The following is a 20,829-nucleotide window of genomic DNA, read 5'->3' as shown; positions in this document are numbered from 1 at the left end:
ACACACACACACACACACAAATACATTCCTTCAAGAGTCTTTAGTTAACACATCAAAAACATTCAGAATTTCCCTTCAATCAAACGCTTGACAAGAGCACAGGGGCAAGATTACATCCCAGCATGCACTGCTTTCAACATGACCAGGTTCATCTCACTCATCAAGATTAAAATCGTTTGCAATGCTTTTTCATTATTTTAATAAAATATATTTAACCCCAAAAGCATCTGGATAGTCATTCCCATCATTCTCCGTTAGTGTAATGCTGCACATATTAAACAAACACATGAGTGTTAACACTTAATTACTGCATAATGTCCTAAAAACTGGGGGAAAGGGCTTTAATCGTCATGCAAAGCAATCGCACATCGCTCAATGTTTTAATTATGGACGCACGAGCGATCATCCACCTTTTTAATGTTATCGTTATCGGCTTAATAAAAACTGTGTCTGATATATTAAAGCTGATGAATAGTGTATGACGTCCTCCAGCTGAGACTGATCAACATGATGATCTCGAGTCAGTTCACTATCGGCTACGTCCAGGTATAATGAGGACGTGATTATTAATCGTGTGTTTGGGACTCGGCTTTAGTTTTTTGAATCAGGCTCTCAAAAATGATATCAAATATGGATTCAGATTTATCGGCTGATATATCGGTTATCGGCTTTCAGATATAAAGAATTATGGGTTATCGGCGCATCCTTAGTTTTTATAATGTGATTTTTTTGTCCACTTTGAAGAGCGATGTGAGCCTAAAGCTGGAAGAAGAGCTCTGAGTCCTGAGGTGACCAATCATCTGAAGCGTCTGAATCAGCCCAGTCCTCCATGAGTGTGTGTGTGTGTGTCACTGCAGCTGCTCACACACACTCGTCCCCTGCAGAGCCTGTGGCTGACCGCACTGAACGCCTGCAGACGAGTGATGGTGATGATGAAGATGATGTCATGTGATGATGATGATGGTGATGATGAAGAGATTTAAATAAAGACAAGAGGTGTATGGAGGAGAACACACACACACACACACACACTCATGACATTTTCCCGATCTGGATTTTCTTCCAGGCTTCGGAGGCTGTGAATATACAGGAGTCGATGATCCCGGCCACTGTGAACGTCCCACCGATGATCGCGCAAATCTGAACACACACACACACACACACACCATATTAATCAGAGAGAGAGAGAGAGAGACTCCTCTCGGTGTATTTGACTGTGATTGGACTCAGGTGTGTCACAGGGATGGGTACCGAAACCCGGTATTAAACGGGCCCCGGTGCTGAATTTTGAAAGACCGCTGTATCGATAAGCTCGGACGTTATCGGTTCTGCTGTCGGTACTGGAGAAATTATTTATCATTCCTATAAAGACGTTATCTTGAACATGTTTATATCGCCAGCCTTTTCTATATATAAACTATATTTTAATTAAACCTTTTGTCTGTGATGCAAATTTGAAATTCGCAGTTCAGCAGAGAGAGAGAGAAGAGAGAGAGAGAGCGATCTCTCACGCAAAGCCACAGCACGCGCAACACGACAGCCCTTGCTTAATGAGTGACAATAAGGACAGAACTAAACATTCAACGTGGTTACACTTTAGATGTGGGATATTATTCTAATATATTTTGTATTTCGGCTTCCAAAGATTATAAAAAGAAGATATTTGAGATAAAACCGTTAAAAAACAAGACGCATGATCTGTCCAGCTTAACTTCCTTTACTTCACAGCACTGCGGAGCGCTGTCAGTTCGTCCTAAAACCCAAACGTACCGTCAGAATCAGCACGATCGGCGATTGTTGCAAAATGCTGTCTTCTACTGTTGCAAGATCAAAAAATGGCTATTAAAAACACAAAAACCTGCGCAAGAGACGCTGTTCACAAGGCGGTGCACGCTCCGAAACGGACTGCAACGAGACAAGAAAAGTAGCCTATACTTTGGGCTTCGTGTGTCCTCCTTAACTATCAAATATACATACAAATATCAAAATGACCAGCTCTGAGATTCGCTTAAACACAGTTTATTCACTTAAACACAATTATGTCTTAAATGGACGTAAATAATAGGGAGAAATTGATGGTGCTTCAGTTACCGATTAGATTTGCTCTCGGTCTTAAAGGGGCAGCAGTCTAATAGCCTAAACGTGCTGACGATTCAGCCATTAATGCAAATCAAACAACAAAAGGCAGAGAAAATCACTCGCAGCTTAGATTAAATAAGCATTAATCTATCTATGATAAACTAGTGCTATTTTATATTTGATTACTAAATTAGGTTTCTTTTCAGACAGAAACAATTACCTGAAAAGATATGTTAGTACACCTTGCTGAAATTAAAGCACTTTTGTATATAATTTGTATCTTTGATTGATTTTATTCTTGTGTTTGTACTTGTTTTTTTTTCTTATGTGTCCTTTTTTATATAAAACAAAAAAGCCTGCACGTTGCTGCATAACAAAAATATATTTTTCTTCGTTTTGCTTTTTCTATTTTACATTTCAAAATATAGAGTTTAATTATGTTCTTAATTCTTAAAAAAAAAAAAAAAAAAAAAACACCAAAAAGAACCGATAAGAATACCGTTAAAGTACCGGATCGATAAGCGGTATCGGTAAGAGTAGTAATACCGATAAAACCTTAACGATACCCATCCCTAGGTGTGTGTGTGTGTGTGTGTGTGTGACTCACAGTAGTGATGAAGCGGTAGAGCGGTTGTCTCCTCTCGGTGTATTTGACTGTGATTGGACTCAGGTCGTAGCGGAACCAGATGGCCGGGATGATGCGGCCCGTATGGCTGTACGCCACATACTCCTAGAACAGAGAAGAAGAGTTCAGATGTGCTCAGTGATCACACACACACACACACACACACACAATAATGGAGAAGTATCTTCAGTTCACACTGAATTCAAGTTTCACTTCAACCTTAAAGTGCTCAGTACATCATCATGACCTTCCTGTTATTTTCCTGTCAAAGTTCACGTTCTCGTGTGTGTGAGTGTTTGAGTGTGTGAGAGTGTTTGTCTTCAGTGCGTCATTCAAAATGGACTTTTATAAGGTGTTTGAACACAGATGTGTGTGTGTGTGTGTGTGTATAATGGTAAAATCCACCCACTCCATTTTTTATAATCCCCATAAATCATAAACAGTCTCTATAAACCAGTAGTTCCTGATTATCCCACTACTCCTGCATAAGCTGTGTGAGATTCTCCAGTTTTGTTGTTGTATCTGAAGCACGAGCTCTACAGGCCACGCCCCCTTTCCAGAAGAGTCGAACAATTCATTTGCATTTAAAGGGACACACACAAAAACAGCGTTTTTTTTGCTCACACCCAAATGGGGGCAAATTTAACAAGTTATAATAAATGATCTGGTGTTTTGAGCTACAACTATGGCCTCATTACTCAGCACACACACAGGCTTTGGCCTAAAGCGACCCAATAGAGAGCCTAAGTCCCTCCCCTTCCGGTCGACCACCATGGGACCTTATTTTGTAAAAATATTGTATGGGTGTCAATGGCGAGAGACAACAAATATTTTGATCTGGTTTGAGTTGTGCCCTTGATGTTTGTCAATTTAAAAGATACATTTTAAAGTAAAGAAAGTCGCAGTTTGATGTAAAACCGTTGAGGTATAAGACTGTGAAAATACGTGATTACAAAGACTACAAACCCCACAGGCGCACATTTTCTCTCAATGAATGAAGCTAACTTTACTGAGGCTAACGTCTGTCATTGTTCCTACAGTCTTGCGTTATAATCGTAACGTTACGAGTGTTTTAGACTGCACACACACGAGCAGCGGATCTCACTCGTTGTTTCGCTTCTGGGAGATGTAGTTCACAGAGCGATTTACACATAAAACTAAATGTTACTCTTCTGTTTTATGACAAACTGCGACGTTTTTGACTTTCAGAATTATCTTTTAAATTGACAAACGTCATACGTGTAATTGAGGCCAGAGTTCAGGCGGAATTAAAAGATAAGTTGTCTCTCGCCATTGACTACCATTCATATTTTTTCTGAAATAAGGTCCCGTGAGCCGGAAGCGGAGGGGCGGGACTTAGGCTCTCGATTGAAGAGAGCGATGCAAGCATGGCTGAAAATCACTCTATAAACATCTATAATCACACAAGTATCAAACCTGAGAAACCTCGGGACAGTTTCTCGATACGGTCACACCACATGACCTCATGTTAACACACATCTCTGCACTCCCGAACACACACACACACGATGCCGCCAGCTTCACTGCACACGTCCTGCAAGCGTCTCATTAAAGAGAGCCATAATTCATCCAGCGTCGATGGAAACCACAGGCATCAGCACAGCGCGCTCATATATTTAGACTTCACATGTGTGTGTGTGTGTCAGATTACCTTGTTTGCCACGGTGTACTGGTAGGAGAACCTCTGCTTGCCTCCCAGGTCCTCGTACACCGTAGGGACGATCTTGAGAATGTAATCGTGAGACGCTAAAGCTGGAGACACACAAACACAAGGCTTTATTTCAGTCTCACACACACGACCAGTCGAAAGTTTGGGATCGGGAAGATAATAATGAATGTTTCTAGATCATCAGATCCTCATATTAGAGCAGTGGTGGAATGTAGCGAAGTACAAATACTTTGTTACTTTACTTAAGTACATTTTTCACGTATTTTACTTTACTTAAGTAGAATAAATAGTGCATGCTTTTTACTTTTACTTTGTTACATTTTGCAGCAATTATTCTACTTTCTACTCCACTACATTTCTACAACTTCTGTTACATTTTCGTTACATTTTCTGATCAGTTTTTTCCCGGCCAAAACGTAATCTGACCGTCCGTTCGTTGCACGTTTGTCTCACCAGTGACGTTTGGTTGCCATAGATACATCAACTAAATGCGTTTAGCACGCAGTGTGTTTATCGTGCAAATTATACGCGAAAATTTGTTTTTACGTGCATAGGAAACATCGTGTGTCATATACGTTTGGTTAGGATTAGCCTATGGCAAGCCAAGAGGTTCAGAATTACACCATAAATTAATTGCGTTTACTGCCAAACATACTTATTAACATATAGTAAGGATAAGCACGATATTGCCTAATTGCAAGCTTGTTTCAGAAATGGTGACATTTTTTTCCATCATTATTGAACATCATTATAGGAGTAGGCTATTAGGTTGAATGAGTTAGAATTAAATGTTTTATTAATCATTAGAAAATAGACATTAAGAGAATCAATTGTTATGCAAGTACTTTTACTTTTAATACTTAAAGTACATTTAAAATCAGGTACTTTTTACTTTTTACTTAAGTATGGTTGTCATTGTGTTACTTCTACTTTTACTAAAGTAAATATTTATCTGGGTATTTGTACTTTTACTTAAGTACTGAGATTCAGTACTTCCTCCACCACTGTATTAGAGTGATTTCTGAAGGGTCATGTGACACTGAAGACTGGAGTAATGATGCTTTGATCACAGGAATAAATTACACTTTAGTATATTCACATAGAAAACAGATGATTTACATTAGAATAATATTGTTGTATTTTTAATCAAGAAGAGCAGAAGAGCCTTCTGTAAAAGGCATGGACCCAAGCGTTAGGATGGTGGTGTGTCAGATCCGCAGGGAAACACTGGATCTGGTGTAATGTCAGCTCCTCTCTACTATTTCTGTGCTGTTTTGTAACATCATCTGTGTGTCTTGTGTTGAGCGCTCTCAGTTACGGACGGTCCGGCAACAGCGCTGAGCTTTGGCTCATTCTTACGGGTTTGAGCAAACTCTGAACTTTCCTTTTGGCATGGAAACATTCACACTGCAGACATGAATGACACCTTACATCAAAAGTATGGCAATGGAGACTCTTTGGGTTATCTGGGGCCAAATATTTGGTACACTGTTAAAGGGGTGGCTGATTATGATTTCACTTTTCTAGCTTTAGTTAGTGTGTAATGTTGCGGTTTGAGCATAAACAACATCTGCAAACTTACAACACTCAAAGCAAAGCTTTTACAGAAATCGCTTTTTAAAGGAGTAGTTCACTTTTTAAAATACTTTTTCTGGTAATTTCCTCGCCCCCATGTCATTCAAGATGTCCATGTCTTTATTTCTTCAGTTGAAAAGAAATGAAGGTTTTTGATGAAAACATTCCAGGATTTTCTCCATATAATGGACTTCAATGGGGACCAAACGGTTCAAGTTTCAGTGCAAACTGTTCAAAGGGCTTTAAATGACTCCAGGCGATGAATAAGGGTCTTATCAAGCGAAACGATCGCTCATTTAATAAATAAATAACAAAGTTTAAGTTTTATAAGTTCAAATGCTCGCCTTGCTCTATTTAGTTATAATTAAGTATTTAGTTTCTATTAGAAACTCCTTTCTATTTAGTTATAATTATTATTTAACACACACACACACGTCAAAGCAACTTTACTCTATTAACGGATATGATGAGAATTTCCCCGTAAAAACAATCTAAAATATGAACACTTATAATTGGCTTCCCATAGACTAGACATATTTAAATTTGAATAGTTTTAAAGAAATTTGTTTTTGTTTTTTACATAGTGTACCTTTAACTAATGGAACCTATCATAAAGTGTGACCATGATTGTGAATACTTCAAGTATTTTTCTTTTCAAGAGTTTAATTAATTTAATATGCCTTTTTTTATTATATAAGCGCAGCCTGACATTTTTTACTTTTTTAAGCGTTCATCATAGAAGAGGTTTAATCAAGTCATTGTGCATTCCTTGAAGTGCATTTTCAATGTATTTTTAAACAAACAAAAAAAAAAAAGATAAAACAAAAGTGACTGTGTCACGTCATTGACCCAGACTATATATATAAGGCTAAAGACATACCATTGGACTGCAGTCTGTTGGCTCCGCCTAACGCATTAAAGGCCCCATGGACATGCTGCACCTGCAATGCAACGACATCACAATGACTTATTCATGTTGATTTTACACCGTCCTTTATGTCTGACTGACGGAGGACGGCGGGCCGACCTGCAGCTTCTCCCCGAAGGCCAGTTTGTGTATGACGTGGGTCATGTCCGGGCTCTGGGGCTGAGCGGTGGCGCTGTGGGTCGACACGTGGAAGTTTCCTGGGACCTGAGGAACAACAACACTTATCATTATAGTCACACAATTCACGGTTTGGATCATTCACACTTCTTGAGATATATATATATATATGAAGAGTTCAGATGCAAAAGCCTCTAAATGCCATTTGGAATTTTCTTCTTTAATGATGATTTTTATCAAACTTGTATATTTAAGTTCAGTAATTTCACTTAAATAACAATTAATAGGTAATTATCATTGCCATTTAAGTGAAATCACTGAACTTAAATATACAAGCTTGATAAAAAATGATCATTCTAGAAGAAAATTTCAAATGGCACTTAGAGGCTTTTGCATCTGAACTCTTCATATATATATATATATATGTAATTTTATTTATAATTTTATTTTATTTAACAAAGTTATCCCCACCACCTGTGTGTGTGTATATATAAATATATATATATATATATATATACATATATATACACACACACACACGGGTGGTGGGGTTAACTTTGTTTTTCACTTATTACTTAAAGCTCACTTGACGTTCTTCGATACTGCATCAAAAACTATAGCCTTACTGATAAAGTTCAAACATTAACCCTCTGGGCTTCTTCAGGTCAATAATGACCCGAAGCGTTTAAATAAAAAAATGTTAAAAATCGTAGCTTCATCGTAATGGTCCGAAACTTGGTGACTTTAATGGTACTTGGTATTTGAAAAACCCCCAAAAATTGGGGACAGGATAGGACAGTAAAAAAAATAGTCACACTCAGGACCTTCGGGTCAAAAATGACACGCATAGGAAATGAATGGGAAATTGGCAAAAATGTGAAAATACTGAGTTTTTTTGTGCGTACAATCTACAAATCAGCCACGATCTTGAAAAAAAGCACACAACAGTGAAGGGGTGAATCTATAAAACATCAAGAGTGCAAAACAGACACGCATTCACACACACAAACACACTTTTTTATGCACAAACACACCAAAAAAATTCAGATTATACATGCGTTTTGCATTTTTAAAAAGCTCAGTTTGTCCACAAAATGGATCCATCTCATTTCAAATATTGCTTTTATGAGGCCTAGGCTTGACTCCAAAATGAAATACAGCTTTAAAAAAATATATATAATTTTTTTTTTTAAATATTTTTTTCTATTATATTCAATGGGGGAAAATTTGGTCATAATTATTGCATTAACACTAATTATAATTTTTTTTTTTTTTTTGAAATTTTCTCAAAACACCAAAAGAGAAAAGAAAAAATATAATAAAAAACAAGTTAAAAAAAAATTATGATTTTCTTTTTTAAATATGAATCCCGCCCTCCGGGTCAATTTTGACCCGAAGGCCCCGAGTGTGACTGTTAAACGAAGAACCCCAGAGGGTTAATAAAAACAAGTGAACAGTCAGTAATCGAATAAAAACAAATAAACAAAACTAAACTAAATTACACATTTAAAAAGTCTAACGGTAGTATTCAGGAACAGAAATTAATAATTAAGCCTAAGCATGTAAAATAACACTTTGTTCGCTGTATAAATTAAAGATAGTTTCATCTTTGTTAAAGCTGTATTATGTTGTTTTATTAACATTGATGACACTGACGACAGTAGGAATATTAGGCCGCTGTCACTTTAAGAACGAATAAACTGTTCAATTCTGACAAAACCGAGAGAACGCTTGCAGAGACGGGTGTTTAGACGGGTATAGTGACATACTTTCGTGTTTGTGTGTCCGTTCAAGGGCAAGGAAACACGAAAGAGGAATCTCTCTCTCTGTGTTAAAATAGTTTGAATGTGTACATTGGGAGGACAAAACACGTCCAAATGATAAACTTTCACCATATGATGGGTAAATTGAGCCGTTAATCCCTGAATCACGCGCGTGCCAAACCACGGGGCAACTACGGGTCCAGTTATCAAACAGCCAACACATCAGATACAATCTCCATTAGAGAGAAAGCCAAAATGGCGCCAGTGAAACCTCATCCGGCTCCTAGTGTTACGATGAGCACTTCCACAGGAAACATTCAACACCCGACAAGTGACGTCAGGCATCGCTTACCTTATTAATACTGAACTCTCCTTCAAAGCGGCATCCGTGGCCGTTGTTGAGGGGCATCTTCATCGAGTTCTCTATGTGACCCACTTCATGCCGGCCCATCTCGTCCTGGATGTCCAAACCCACCACTGCAAACACAGCCAGACAGAAGCAGACGATTGGCGAGGAACGATCTTCATTTACATTGTACAAAAGGAGAGTTTCTTCAACAACATTACTGATGAAGAGGATGTACAGTCAAACCAAAATGTATTCACACACCTTCAACATTTCTCATTTATCCGCTATAGTTTATAAATATGAGCAGAACTCAGTGGATATTTGACTGGTTTTGTCCTTCTGTTGGACTCTCACACATGAATTATGTTGAATATCTGTCAGCACAATTAGATAATAGCAGTTTAGCTCAACCAGTGACCAAGCAATGCTTCATGTTGTTCAGTGTGTGTGTAAAAAGAGCAGAAAACACACTTCAGCAAAACATCATCAGCTCAAAGAAGTCATTTTTGCTCCCAAATTTGAGTTTATGGGGATAATATGTCACCATTTACTTCATTCTGCTCTCCTCACTTACATAAGATAACTATAGTGTCCTGATCACACTAGAAAACAAAACCTGGTGTCTGAATAATGTGTGGTTTGACTGTATATTGGTCCCAAAGAAGCACTGGGGCACTTAAGACATTAAAAATTATTACATTTATTTAGGGCTGTGCAAAAGTTAATTGTGATTAATCGCATCCAAAATAAAAGTCTGTGTTTACATAATATATTTGTGTGTGCTGTATATAATTATTTTGTATATATAAATACCTATGCATGCATGTATATATTTAAGAATTATTTGCGCTTAAATTCTGTATATATTTATAAATACGTAATCCATATTATATAAATATAAATATTTCATATATGAATAACACATTTTCTTAAATATATACATGCATGTGTGTGTAATTTATATATACAAAATAATTATATACAGCACACACAAATATATTATGTAAACACAGACTTTTATTTTGGATGCGATTAATCGCAATTAATTTTTGCACAGCCCTACATTTATTACATCGGTTTAAATATCGAACACTGCTTTGGTGATTTTTTTACTTTGAGATTTCCTTTGACATTTTAAAGTTTGACTCAAGTGTCCAAATACTTTCGGGATGTTAATTAGAAGGAAAAGTGCATCTAAAACAATTGCTGGTAGAAGTGAAAATGTTGTAATCTGCATGAAGTTGGAAACACAGTGCACTCAACAAGTGTGTGTTTAAGGTCGAGGCGAGTTTCAACGATATTTGAGAGTTACGGCAGATTTTCAGTGATTGAATAGGAGATGTTCCTCCAAGTGTTTGGCTTTAGAAGACCTGTAATGAGCCATTAGGACTACTTCTGGGACATCTTCATGGCCCTGTTTACTCCTGGCATTGAGATCGATCGGACCACAAGTGGACGACTCTAAACACAGGAGTAAACGGGCCTGAAACGCTTTGAGCTCGTCCACTTTCACCACTTCCAGAGCTGAGAAAAGTTGAGAAATTTCAACTTTATGCAAATGAGAAGCGATTTTCCATACATGGATAATAAAAAGATGACCTCTCAGCGAGTTTAATTCATACATTTAACGTTATAGTCCGAGTGTTGTAATTTTATGATGCACGTTTAGCACTTCTGCAGTTCATTTTACAATTTCCCCTGCATTTCGTTGACTATTAGGCACAAGAAAATTGATTATTTGTCAAATTCGAATGACGTTTTTATAATTTGTGACAGTATGAGTGAGTTTAATTTGTTCATTGGTCGATCGTTGATCTAGTAAATGATTTAATCCACTGAACACAGCTGTGGTAATATAAAAACACTTTCCCAACAGCATACGGTTTCTTTTTACTCTTTAAAAAGTTGCCAAATGCTTCCATTGACAAGACCAAAGTGATCTGTGTGTTTTGTCGTTATGAACTGAGCGATAACTGAACTCAGCTCGTCCAGTCTGAAACACCAGCTGATAGCCAAGCGCACACGCACACACACACACACAGATGATGCGAATTATCCGCCCCCTCGTCAATATCAGGATTCAGGACCCCGTCAGTATTTCTTTCACCCTTTTATTGATGGACAGTGTTACATTGTGTGAGAGATTATTTGCTCCAAGTGAGAATGTTATGCCAGTATATGCCAAAGTTGTTTTCAATAAAAAACATTTGCACAAAGCAAGCCGATCCAGTTTTCCATGTTGATAAGAGCATTAAAATGAGAAAAAAATAATGGGACAAAAAGAAATCAAGAGACATTTAGAATAGATAAAACTGTGCGATTAATCGTGAGTTAACTATGAGATTAATGCGATTAATCGCGAGTTAATTATGAAATTAATGCGATTAATCGCGAGTTAACTAAGACATCAATGCGATTAATCGTGAGTTAACTGTGACATTAGTGCGATTAATCGCGAGTTAACTAAGACATTAATTCGATTAATCGCGAGTTAACTGTGACATTAATGCGATTAATCGCGAGTTAACTAAGACATTAATTCGATTAATCGCGAGTTAACTGTGACATTAATGCGATTAATCGTGAGTTAGCTGTGACATTAACGCGATTAATCGCGAGTTAACTATGACATTAATGCGATTAATCTCGAGTTAACTAAGACATTAATGCGATTAATCACGAGTTAACTAAGACATTAATGTGATTAATCGTGAGTTAACTGTGACATTAATGCGATTAATCGTGAGTTAACTGTGACATTGATGTGATTAATCGCGAGTTAACTATGACATTAATGCGATTAATCTCAAGTTAACTGATATTAATGCGATTAATCACGAGTTAACTATGACATTAATGCGATTAATCTCGAGTTAACTGATATTAATGCGATTAATCACGAGTTAACTAAGACATTAATGCGATTAATCACGAGTTAACTAAGACATTAATGTGATTAATCGTGAGTTAACTGTGACATTAATGCGATTAATCGTGAGTTAACTGTGACATTGATGTGATTAATCGCGAGTTAACTATGACATTAATGCGATTAATCTCGAGTTAACTGTGTTATTAATGCAATTAATCTTTTCAAATATTAATTATTTGTTTCTGTGTGTGTTCAATCACTATATGTAAAGTTTCCAGCCCGATAAATCATTAAATTCATAATTAAATAAATCATTGTTTCCCTTGGCTTGTGGTGGCTTGGAATTTCAATGGGAATCGGATACGAGTTTAAAAGTGGGTCCAGATATTCGATGTTAGTATCTGATTTAAAGCCACAGGTACAGCACATGTCGGTCGCGAGACTACAGCTTTTTAAAACCCATATCAGTTGCAAAACAAGCTAATGCGGGAACATTATGGGGAGAGCGCTCGCCAGACGGGGTTTACACTTTATCGGCTGAAGACACCAGTTTGGTTTGAAGATCAAAAACATACCAATCACAATGCTCTCTCCCCATTTCTAATCTCCGTGTGTTTTTCCGTCGTCTTATTTTGTCCATTAGATTTAAAGATCTGAGAAACCCATATATTCATAGACCCTTGAGGAAATCAGGGCAGAAGTGGTTCAAAGTGGACAAAAGAGACGGATTAAAACCCCAGGTGTGAACGGAAATGAGTCTCCCTCGTCTACTTGTGATCCGATCCACCAAAACAGAGTTTTTAGTATCTTGACAGTAATTGGCCAAGTTATTTTTTGGGTGAACTATCCCGAACAAGTTCACGTTGCAGCAGAAACCGTTACGCACGACTGTTTATCCGACCTTTCAGATGCGTATACTAAGAGCATGTTGTCCCATTAGCCCAATGCTATTTTAAGCCTTCCTAAGAAAGCAACACAGGCTCTTTCCTCTTATGATGACAGGAGAGATTACGATCATGATCTCAAAAAGTGCCAAAAATTAAAGGCCAGCCAGAAACTGAATGGAAGAATGATTCCAGTTAACGTTTTCCAGGGAGTTTGACAATTTCCAATACGGATTAGACATAAACCACGACATCTACGGCTCGGACTCAATCCAGTAAACTACAACCACACGATCTCCACTCGTTCAGGGGTAAATGTGCGAATGGAAACATTTAACTGCCCTTTTAAGTGCAATCTGACGTGTGCCCAGCCCAGAATACTTCAGGTCTTGCTTGGTTTTCTCAGCAAGCGCAGAAAGAAAAAACATCCACATTTTCCACATAAACACACGAGTGTTGAACAGTGACGTGGTAAAGGAGGGAACGATGTGTGTGTCTACAGAAATACAGTAACGGCATGAAAAAGCCCCATGTAGTTTTACGGAAAACATCCTCATGAAATGTATCATTAATTATCATTTACTATGGAATTAATACGAATGTCGGATTAATTTATACAATATTATTCCTCTCATAATCAGACTTTTCATTTAGAAGACAATAAAGTGAGAATTTCACACTAAATAACCACCAGAACACCTTAGCAACCGCTCAAACAAGCGTTAGTGGGTACATTCCCTAGCAACCAGCCTCCTCTCATGGGAAATCCCCTGCAGAAAAGGTAAAGCTCGATATCTGAGTAATGAGGTCATTATTGGGATCGCAGCGAGGCTCGTCTTCATGACTCATAATAAGGGTTTCAGGCGTACGCTCCATTTAAAAGAAAAACGTCTTCCATAATAGGCAAAACCTCTATTTCTCGCCCATGAGAACGGCATAGTTTGGCCTGTGTGTAATGTGTGTGAAACAGCCGGTTGCAACTGTGTTTCCAAAAGTTTGAGGATCTGCCCACAGTGACATCAGAGGCGACCACAACGTCCAGAAACACGATCCTTAAGGCACTTTACAAACTCATTTCAACTTTGAGATATTTATATTGAACAAAAAAACAGCAAGGCGCATTGGTTAGGCTTATACCACTGGATTGCAAAGCATTCGTCCTTCATTTCACTACATTATAAATAGAACGAGGCACTGTTTCTATTTTTTTTATTTTATTACAGGAGTAGTTCACTTTTAAAAAGGCTTTTGCTGATAATTTCCTCGCCCCCATGTCATCCAAGATGTCCATGTCTTTCTTTCTTCAGTCGAAAAGAAATGAAGGTTTTTGATGAAAACATTCCAGGATTTTCTCCATATAATGGACTTCAATGGGAACCAAAAGACAGTTTCAGTGCAAACTGTTCAAAGGGCTTTAAACGACTCCAGACGACGAATAAGGGTCTTATCAAGCGAAACGATCACTCATTTAATAAATAAATAACAAAGTTTAAGTTTTATAAGCTCAAATGCTCGCCTTGCTCTGTTCTGTGATGCGCGTTCGTGACTCTCCTGTTCATCAAAATGAACGAATCTTTTTTCGAGTCATGACTCGAAGGGTCCTCGATAAGACCCTTATTCATCGTCTGGAGTCGTTTAAAGCCCTTTGAACAGTTTGCACTGAAACTTTTGGACCTTGAACCGTTTGGTCCCCATTGAAGTCCATTATATGGAGAAAATCCTGGAATGTTTTCGTTGGAGATACAGCTAAAAAATATTTTTTCCCCAGCCATGTGTCATCTCTAAATATGTATGTAATTGCTGAGATTGCAATTATTTTGACAAAATGGCCACGTCCAAAACATTAAACAAAAATGTGATGCTAAAAGCATCTTTAATATTACCGCACTTTCCACTAAATCAACAAGTAAGAATATTTAACAATTTTTAGTGCAGTGTACACGTCTAAAATAATTATTTTTTAAGTCATTTGATTCCCCAGCCCTAATCCACATAACTAGTGACTATTCATTACGTCACAATAGGAAAAAGGTTATGTGAATGAATCATTTACAAAAAACATGATGTATCGAATAATGTTTGGCAAATCCTTTGGCAAATATAGCGTTTCCTCATCGTATGACTTCTTGTCGAGTTTCAAAACAGCGCGTCTGATTGAGGCGAAAGGCGTATCCCAATCCGACTGTGAGAAACACGAGCGATGCATGTACACAACACTCAAACCGAGACTCGTGTGGGCGGCCATTGTGCGTCGCTTCCTACGTCACATCCAGACAACATGTCATGATACACACATGTGGACATGCAAACATCATTCACAAGAGTATTTATGTGTGTTATGTATATACTCACAATCACAGTGTAAGTTTGGCAAACTGATGTTTAAACTCACTTCTATCTTCCCCCCACTGTCCTTATCAGGGTCATCCACATACAGTTCATTTACTCTGGAAAACACACAGGCATCACATGTACTTCTGAAGGTCATCATCTGATAACATTAAATATCTCAGCTTGACAGTAAAATGCCAAAATGACATTAACTGCAGTTTTGGTTGCCTCACTTCCCCCGGTGAACACATAACCAAAGAGTTGACAAACACACACCAAAGCCATCAGTCTAACTGAGGTCAAACTTGGGTCAGAAAGTCAGTGTGAACGCAGATTAAAAAGACTTAAACATTTTTACTAAATAAAACTATAAATATCCTGACCCGTTCTTGAGGTTGAACCATTTAAATAAACAAGACACTTTTTCCATGTCATAAAACGCTCAAAACATCCTATTTTTAAGAGTGATGATCTCAGTGACATCATTTCCTGTTTTATGACTTTCCATTGACATTGATTTGGGGTGGAAAACGTTTTCAAATATTAATATTTTGCTAACTCTTTACAATAAGGTTCATTAATTAACTACTTTAGTTAGAATGAACAATACTTCTTCAGCATTTGTTAATCTTTATTAATGTTAATTTCAACATTTACTAAGACTTATTAAAATCTTGTTAACGTTAGTTAACTAACATGAACAAACAATGAACAGCTGGATTTGTACATTTGTACATTAACAAAAACAGTTTTTTTGCTCATGGTTAGTTCATGTTAGTTAATACATGAACTCATGTTTAATAAATTAACCTTATTGTAAAGTGTTCCCAATATTTCTAAGCTGAACTGAACTTCCCTGCTTATTTTAAACCATAATAACACAACTTTTGCTCAATGACTAACAAGCAGAGACTAAAGTAGAAATAACACACCACCTTATTTTCAACATTAGAGCGGACGCGGCCATTTGTAACCTTAAGTCTCGGGTCTCATTCACTCCCATTCATTTTTAGCTGAACAAAAACGGTTCGTTATGCTGCTGGATATTACAAAATGGTATTTTTAATTTTATTATTTTCAGTTATTATCAGAAACAATTGTTTGTAGCACAAATGTAGCTAATGGATCTTAAAGTTTTCAAATCCAGCGTTTAATGTTGTTTATGTGTGTGTGTGATGTGTTTAATCCGCTTTAACACACACCATGTGTAAGTTGATGAGTGGACAGCATTGCTGAGTATTTCCTGCAGTGAACCAAAGACAGTCTCTAAAACACGCTGGTGTTTCTGACGTCACAAACCACCTTGTAACCAATCAGATCAACGAGTGATCGACAACCAGTGGATCTCTGAGTGAGTGGGGGCGGGGCTCATTTGCATATTCATAGAACCGTGAATACTAAATGAGGCAAGGGTGTCGAGTTACATTTTTAAGGCTGGAAGAACCTTTTTTCCAAGTATGAAAATGTTTAAATATGTCATTTTTGTGATAAAAGATGAGTTTTAAGGGATAAAATGATTGACTACAGGGGGATTCGCACATTCACAAATAATACATCACTTCCAACTTAAGTGAAATAAGGTGGATATGGTTGTGAGACTTTGTTATTTTTTGACTGTACTAAAGCATAAAAATGATACAAGAAGGCATTTCATTCGTTTCATTCGGCTGGACGGATGTCAAACTGATGTCATCAGAGACGATCTTTTGATTAAAGATCACGGGGAAAAAAAATGTGTGAATTAACTTGGATCGATGAATTGTTCACTAATTTTGATTTTACAAGAGCCAATCTTCTTCTGTGATAACATCTGCGAGTCTTGCTCTTACATCAGCTGTATTCCAGTTAACACACTAACAATGTACTGTAAAACATACTGGACGTTTTTGAAAGTTATACATTAAACTGACCGAAAAGTTAAAGTTTTTTAAAAGAAAAGTCTAAATATGTTGAAATATTTTCAGAAAATCCCATTTTAATACGTTTTTTATATATAAAAATTGTGTGTATGTACACAATAAGTCCACTGTATTAAATGTTGTTATTACATAAGGGTTAAAGACACTTGATCTAAAGTGGGACGGGCTTTATAAAAGTAGCCAAATGTATGACACCAGACCTTTTTCTCTTCATTATAATCTCAGGAGGACAAGCGTTCATACATACATTTCTGTAGCGATGAATCCTGTCAGCTCAGAGAGAAAGAGGAACAACATGAAGACGCAGCAGCATATTGAAACTGAGGGGATTAGAAAAGGTACAAAAAACACATTAGTGAGTTATTTTCAGCACTTTTTTCCACCCAAAAGTAACATTTTCAGTGTGTTTGCTGACATCAACCCATTAGCAGTGACATCATCCCATTAGGAGTGACATCATTTCTATAAATGATGTCTGACTGTGCAAAATGAGCGTATGTGAAAGTCAACAGGCCGTTGCATAAGGCGCATTAACGTCCGTGGCTTTATTGCTGTGGTTAACGTAATCGTTACTAAGTTCAACGTGTGACCAGATGAGTCAAAGATGAAGAAGCGAGAGCATATTTACATGGAGACATGTCATGTGACTCTGTGGCTGACACGTCATCCTGAGACTCCGGTTCATTCCAGTTGACACAAGCTAATGTTTAGCTAAAACACAAACAATAAGGCGTGTCGCTATGACACATTCGCTCACGGACTCAGGTTCATCACGGGTTATATCACTCGTTCCACTTTAACGAGGATAATACTGGGAAAGATGTATAAACACAACACATGTCAATGATTGATGTTTACTGCAGTTATATTAACTACACCACAAAGCTTTGAAGACTACAGATGACGTCATATTAGGGTTGATTAAATCACGTTGATTTGAGTTTATTGACCGTTATTAACTTTAAACACACTGTTGATTAAATCCAATTGATTTTTCTTTCCCGTTTCAGTTTTGTTAGCTATTAGGCAAAGCTTTAAAAGTTTGAACAGATGACTTTAGCGAACCAAAAATCCACATCTGTTTACCTTTCAATGCCCAGATATCCTATTCACATGCAGGACCGGTTTAGCAACTAAATATTTAGGTTGCGTTCAGGGTTGGTCTCGGCAAACAAGACTAAACATGAAGTCATTCCCCCGAGGCCACAACAACAAAGAACAGGGCCAAAGTAATGAGTGTGTGTGAGTGTGTATCATATCATCGTGAGTCAAACGGCAACACCTAACCGTACAAACATCCATCCTTACGAAAAATGAGGGAACAATGAGGCATATATGCAGGACAATAGTTAGGAAACTAGAAACTGAGTCAGCAAATAGCTTTGGGAAAACACAACTGAGGATCAAAGCTGAGAGAGAGACAGAGACAGAGACAGAGCGAGAGAGAGAGAGAGAGAGAGAGATGGATGGATGGATGGATGGATGGATGGATGGATGGATGGATAGATAGACAGATATAGATGGATGGATGGATGGATGGATAGATAGACAGATATAGATGGATGGATGGATGGATGGATGGATGGATGGATGGATGGATGGATGGATGGATAGATAGACAGATATAGATGGATGGATGGATGGATGGATGGATAGATAGATAGACAGATATAGATGGATGGATGGATGGATGGATAGACATAGATAGATAGATAGATAGATAGATAGATAGATAGATAGATAGATTAATGGATGGATGGATGGATGGATGGATGGATGGATGGATAGATAGATAGATAGATAGATGGATTGATGGATAGATGGATGGATGGATAGATGGATGGATGGATAGACATAGATAGATAGATAGATAGATAGATAGATAGATAGATAGATAGATAGATAGATAGATAGATTGATGGATAGATGGATGGATAGATGGATGGATGGATAGACATAGATAGATAGATAGATAGATAGATAGATAGATAGATAGATAGATAGATAGATACAGTAGACAAATAGACAAATAGACAGACAGACAGATATATCTATCTATCTAATATATATATATCTGGGAGCAGCAGATGAGCCGCCGGCTGTAACGCAGTGGCAGATGAAGCGTGTGATTGGTTGACAGGATGATGAGGGTGTATGATGTGAGATGGGCATTATAAACACCCGCACTCACTGAACGCTCCGGTGTACGTGGGCTGGGTCAGATCTTTAGGCACTTTCCTGTAGATGTCGAACCTGGACCAAAGAGAAAGAGAGGAAGAGGGGAAGAAAAGAAAGGTAAACACTGAGTTCTCCTGTGCATGTGTGTGTGTGTGTGTGTGTGTGTGTGTGTGTGTATGAGAGCACATTGTGTTCCAGGCGCATTACAGAGCAGTGGAGGAATGTGAAGTATGGGCTGTAGTCTCAGACGCAACATTCTGGCACAACCCCCACCACCATCACCCCCCTGGAGTTACAAATCAACCCCACCCACGGGCGGCGCCTCACACACACACACATCACGGAGACCACGGCCCAGGTCAGGGGAGCAAACAACGGACATTTCACACACTCAGAAAAGACCCTCCAGGCTAAGCTATGCATCTTTAAACCAACATTCATTCACTTGCAGTCTGCTGTTTTGGTCGCTGGCTTGTTCCAAAGTTGTATAAATACAACAAGAACAACTAAAAGTCAAATAAAGTTGGTCAGAACTCTGGATGAATTTGGGCATGTTTGAATTTTAAAGCAGTTTTAGCTTTTTAAGCAGGCTTAAAGTTAAGGCAATACAGTCTTTTAGAAAAACAAGCCATGAATTAGCAAATTGCTAACGTGTTTTAGCCAGTACATGGCAGAATAAACTAAACATTATAGCTGTAAGCAGCAATTATCGGGGCCAAGTGCAAAAAAAAAAAGTCGAGAAACGTTCGAGACACGATATAGACATTTATATCTGTGAGAACATAAAAAAAAAAATTAATTTGCATTTTTTGCCATTTATCAAAATGTTGACATTTGGCCATTAGTAGCCTATATAGCCAACTACCTATGTTTCCAATTTTCCTATGGTGGTTTCATCTCGATCAGACTAACATTTTCGGTGTTCGCAAACAATGTTTAAGCACTATATCACAAAATTGCACAAACCATAAGGCGAAACCTACTGTTCGATAACGTAGGACTCGGCAAGGATTCAGGAATGTAAAGAGATGACTCAGTCAGCTAAATCCAAAGTTATAAGCATGTGAATATTAGATTTTGGTTCGAAACTTCTCAGGCTCATTCAATGACCCATAACGAGTTTCGTAACGATACGCTAATGCGTTCATTAAATACAGCAATTTACTTCAAAATTAAAAATGGCTGACGCCCAAAATAGCCGAGATGGGAAAATTGGATTAGTTATAACCAAAAATATCCAATTGTGTTTCTCCGGACCAGTAGGTGGCACTGTGCCGAAACACTGCATGTACCCTCAGGTCATGCTTATGTTGACATGTGCCAAGTTTGGTCCGAATACGCTAATGCGTTCATAAAATACAGCATTTTACTACAAAATTCAAAATGGCTGACGCCCAAAATGGCCGAGATGGGAAAATTGGATATCATTCGACTCGGCATGCCGCTCCGAAACTAACGAAACCATTATGATTTTTGGACAAAATGTTCAGAAGTTATATGCAAAAATATCTAATTGTGT

General features: G+C 37.7%; 1 protein-coding gene across 2 annotated transcripts in view; it reads right to left on the bottom strand.

The window, feature by feature from the left end:
• Window positions 1-25: 25 nt before the first annotated feature.
• Window positions 26-20,829, bottom strand: part of ergic1 (endoplasmic reticulum-golgi intermediate compartment 1) — a 33,257-nt gene continuing 12,453 nt past the window's right edge. Inside the window, exons 2-10 of one of the 2 annotated variants that reach the window (XM_039653861.2) lie at window positions 19,324-19,385; window positions 17,380-17,452; window positions 15,235-15,329; window positions 9,130-9,254; window positions 6,997-7,101; window positions 6,850-6,910; window positions 4,377-4,477; window positions 2,687-2,809; window positions 26-1,140 (exon numbers count right to left, since the gene is read on the bottom strand). In XM_039653861.2, the coding sequence (XP_039509795.1) occupies window positions 1,033-1,140; window positions 2,687-2,809; window positions 4,377-4,477; window positions 6,850-6,910; window positions 6,997-7,101; window positions 9,130-9,254; window positions 15,235-15,329; window positions 17,380-17,452; window positions 19,324-19,385 (853 nt within the window). In that variant the 3' untranslated portion in view covers window positions 26-1,032. Of the gene's footprint in view, window positions 1,141-1,186; window positions 1,235-2,655; window positions 2,810-4,376; window positions 4,478-6,849; window positions 6,911-6,996; window positions 7,102-9,129; window positions 9,255-15,234; window positions 15,330-17,379; window positions 17,453-19,323; window positions 19,386-20,829 lie in introns of those variants that run through there. The other variant, XM_089134669.1, reaches the window with a different exon arrangement.

Source organism: Pimephales promelas, chromosome 9 (assembly GCF_988280905.1).
Source record: "Pimephales promelas chromosome 9, fPimPro1.hap1.1, whole genome shotgun sequence".
Classification (NCBI taxonomy): domain Eukaryota; kingdom Metazoa; phylum Chordata; class Actinopteri; order Cypriniformes; family Leuciscidae; genus Pimephales; species Pimephales promelas.
This window is presented reverse-complemented; position numbering and strand designations above follow the sequence as displayed.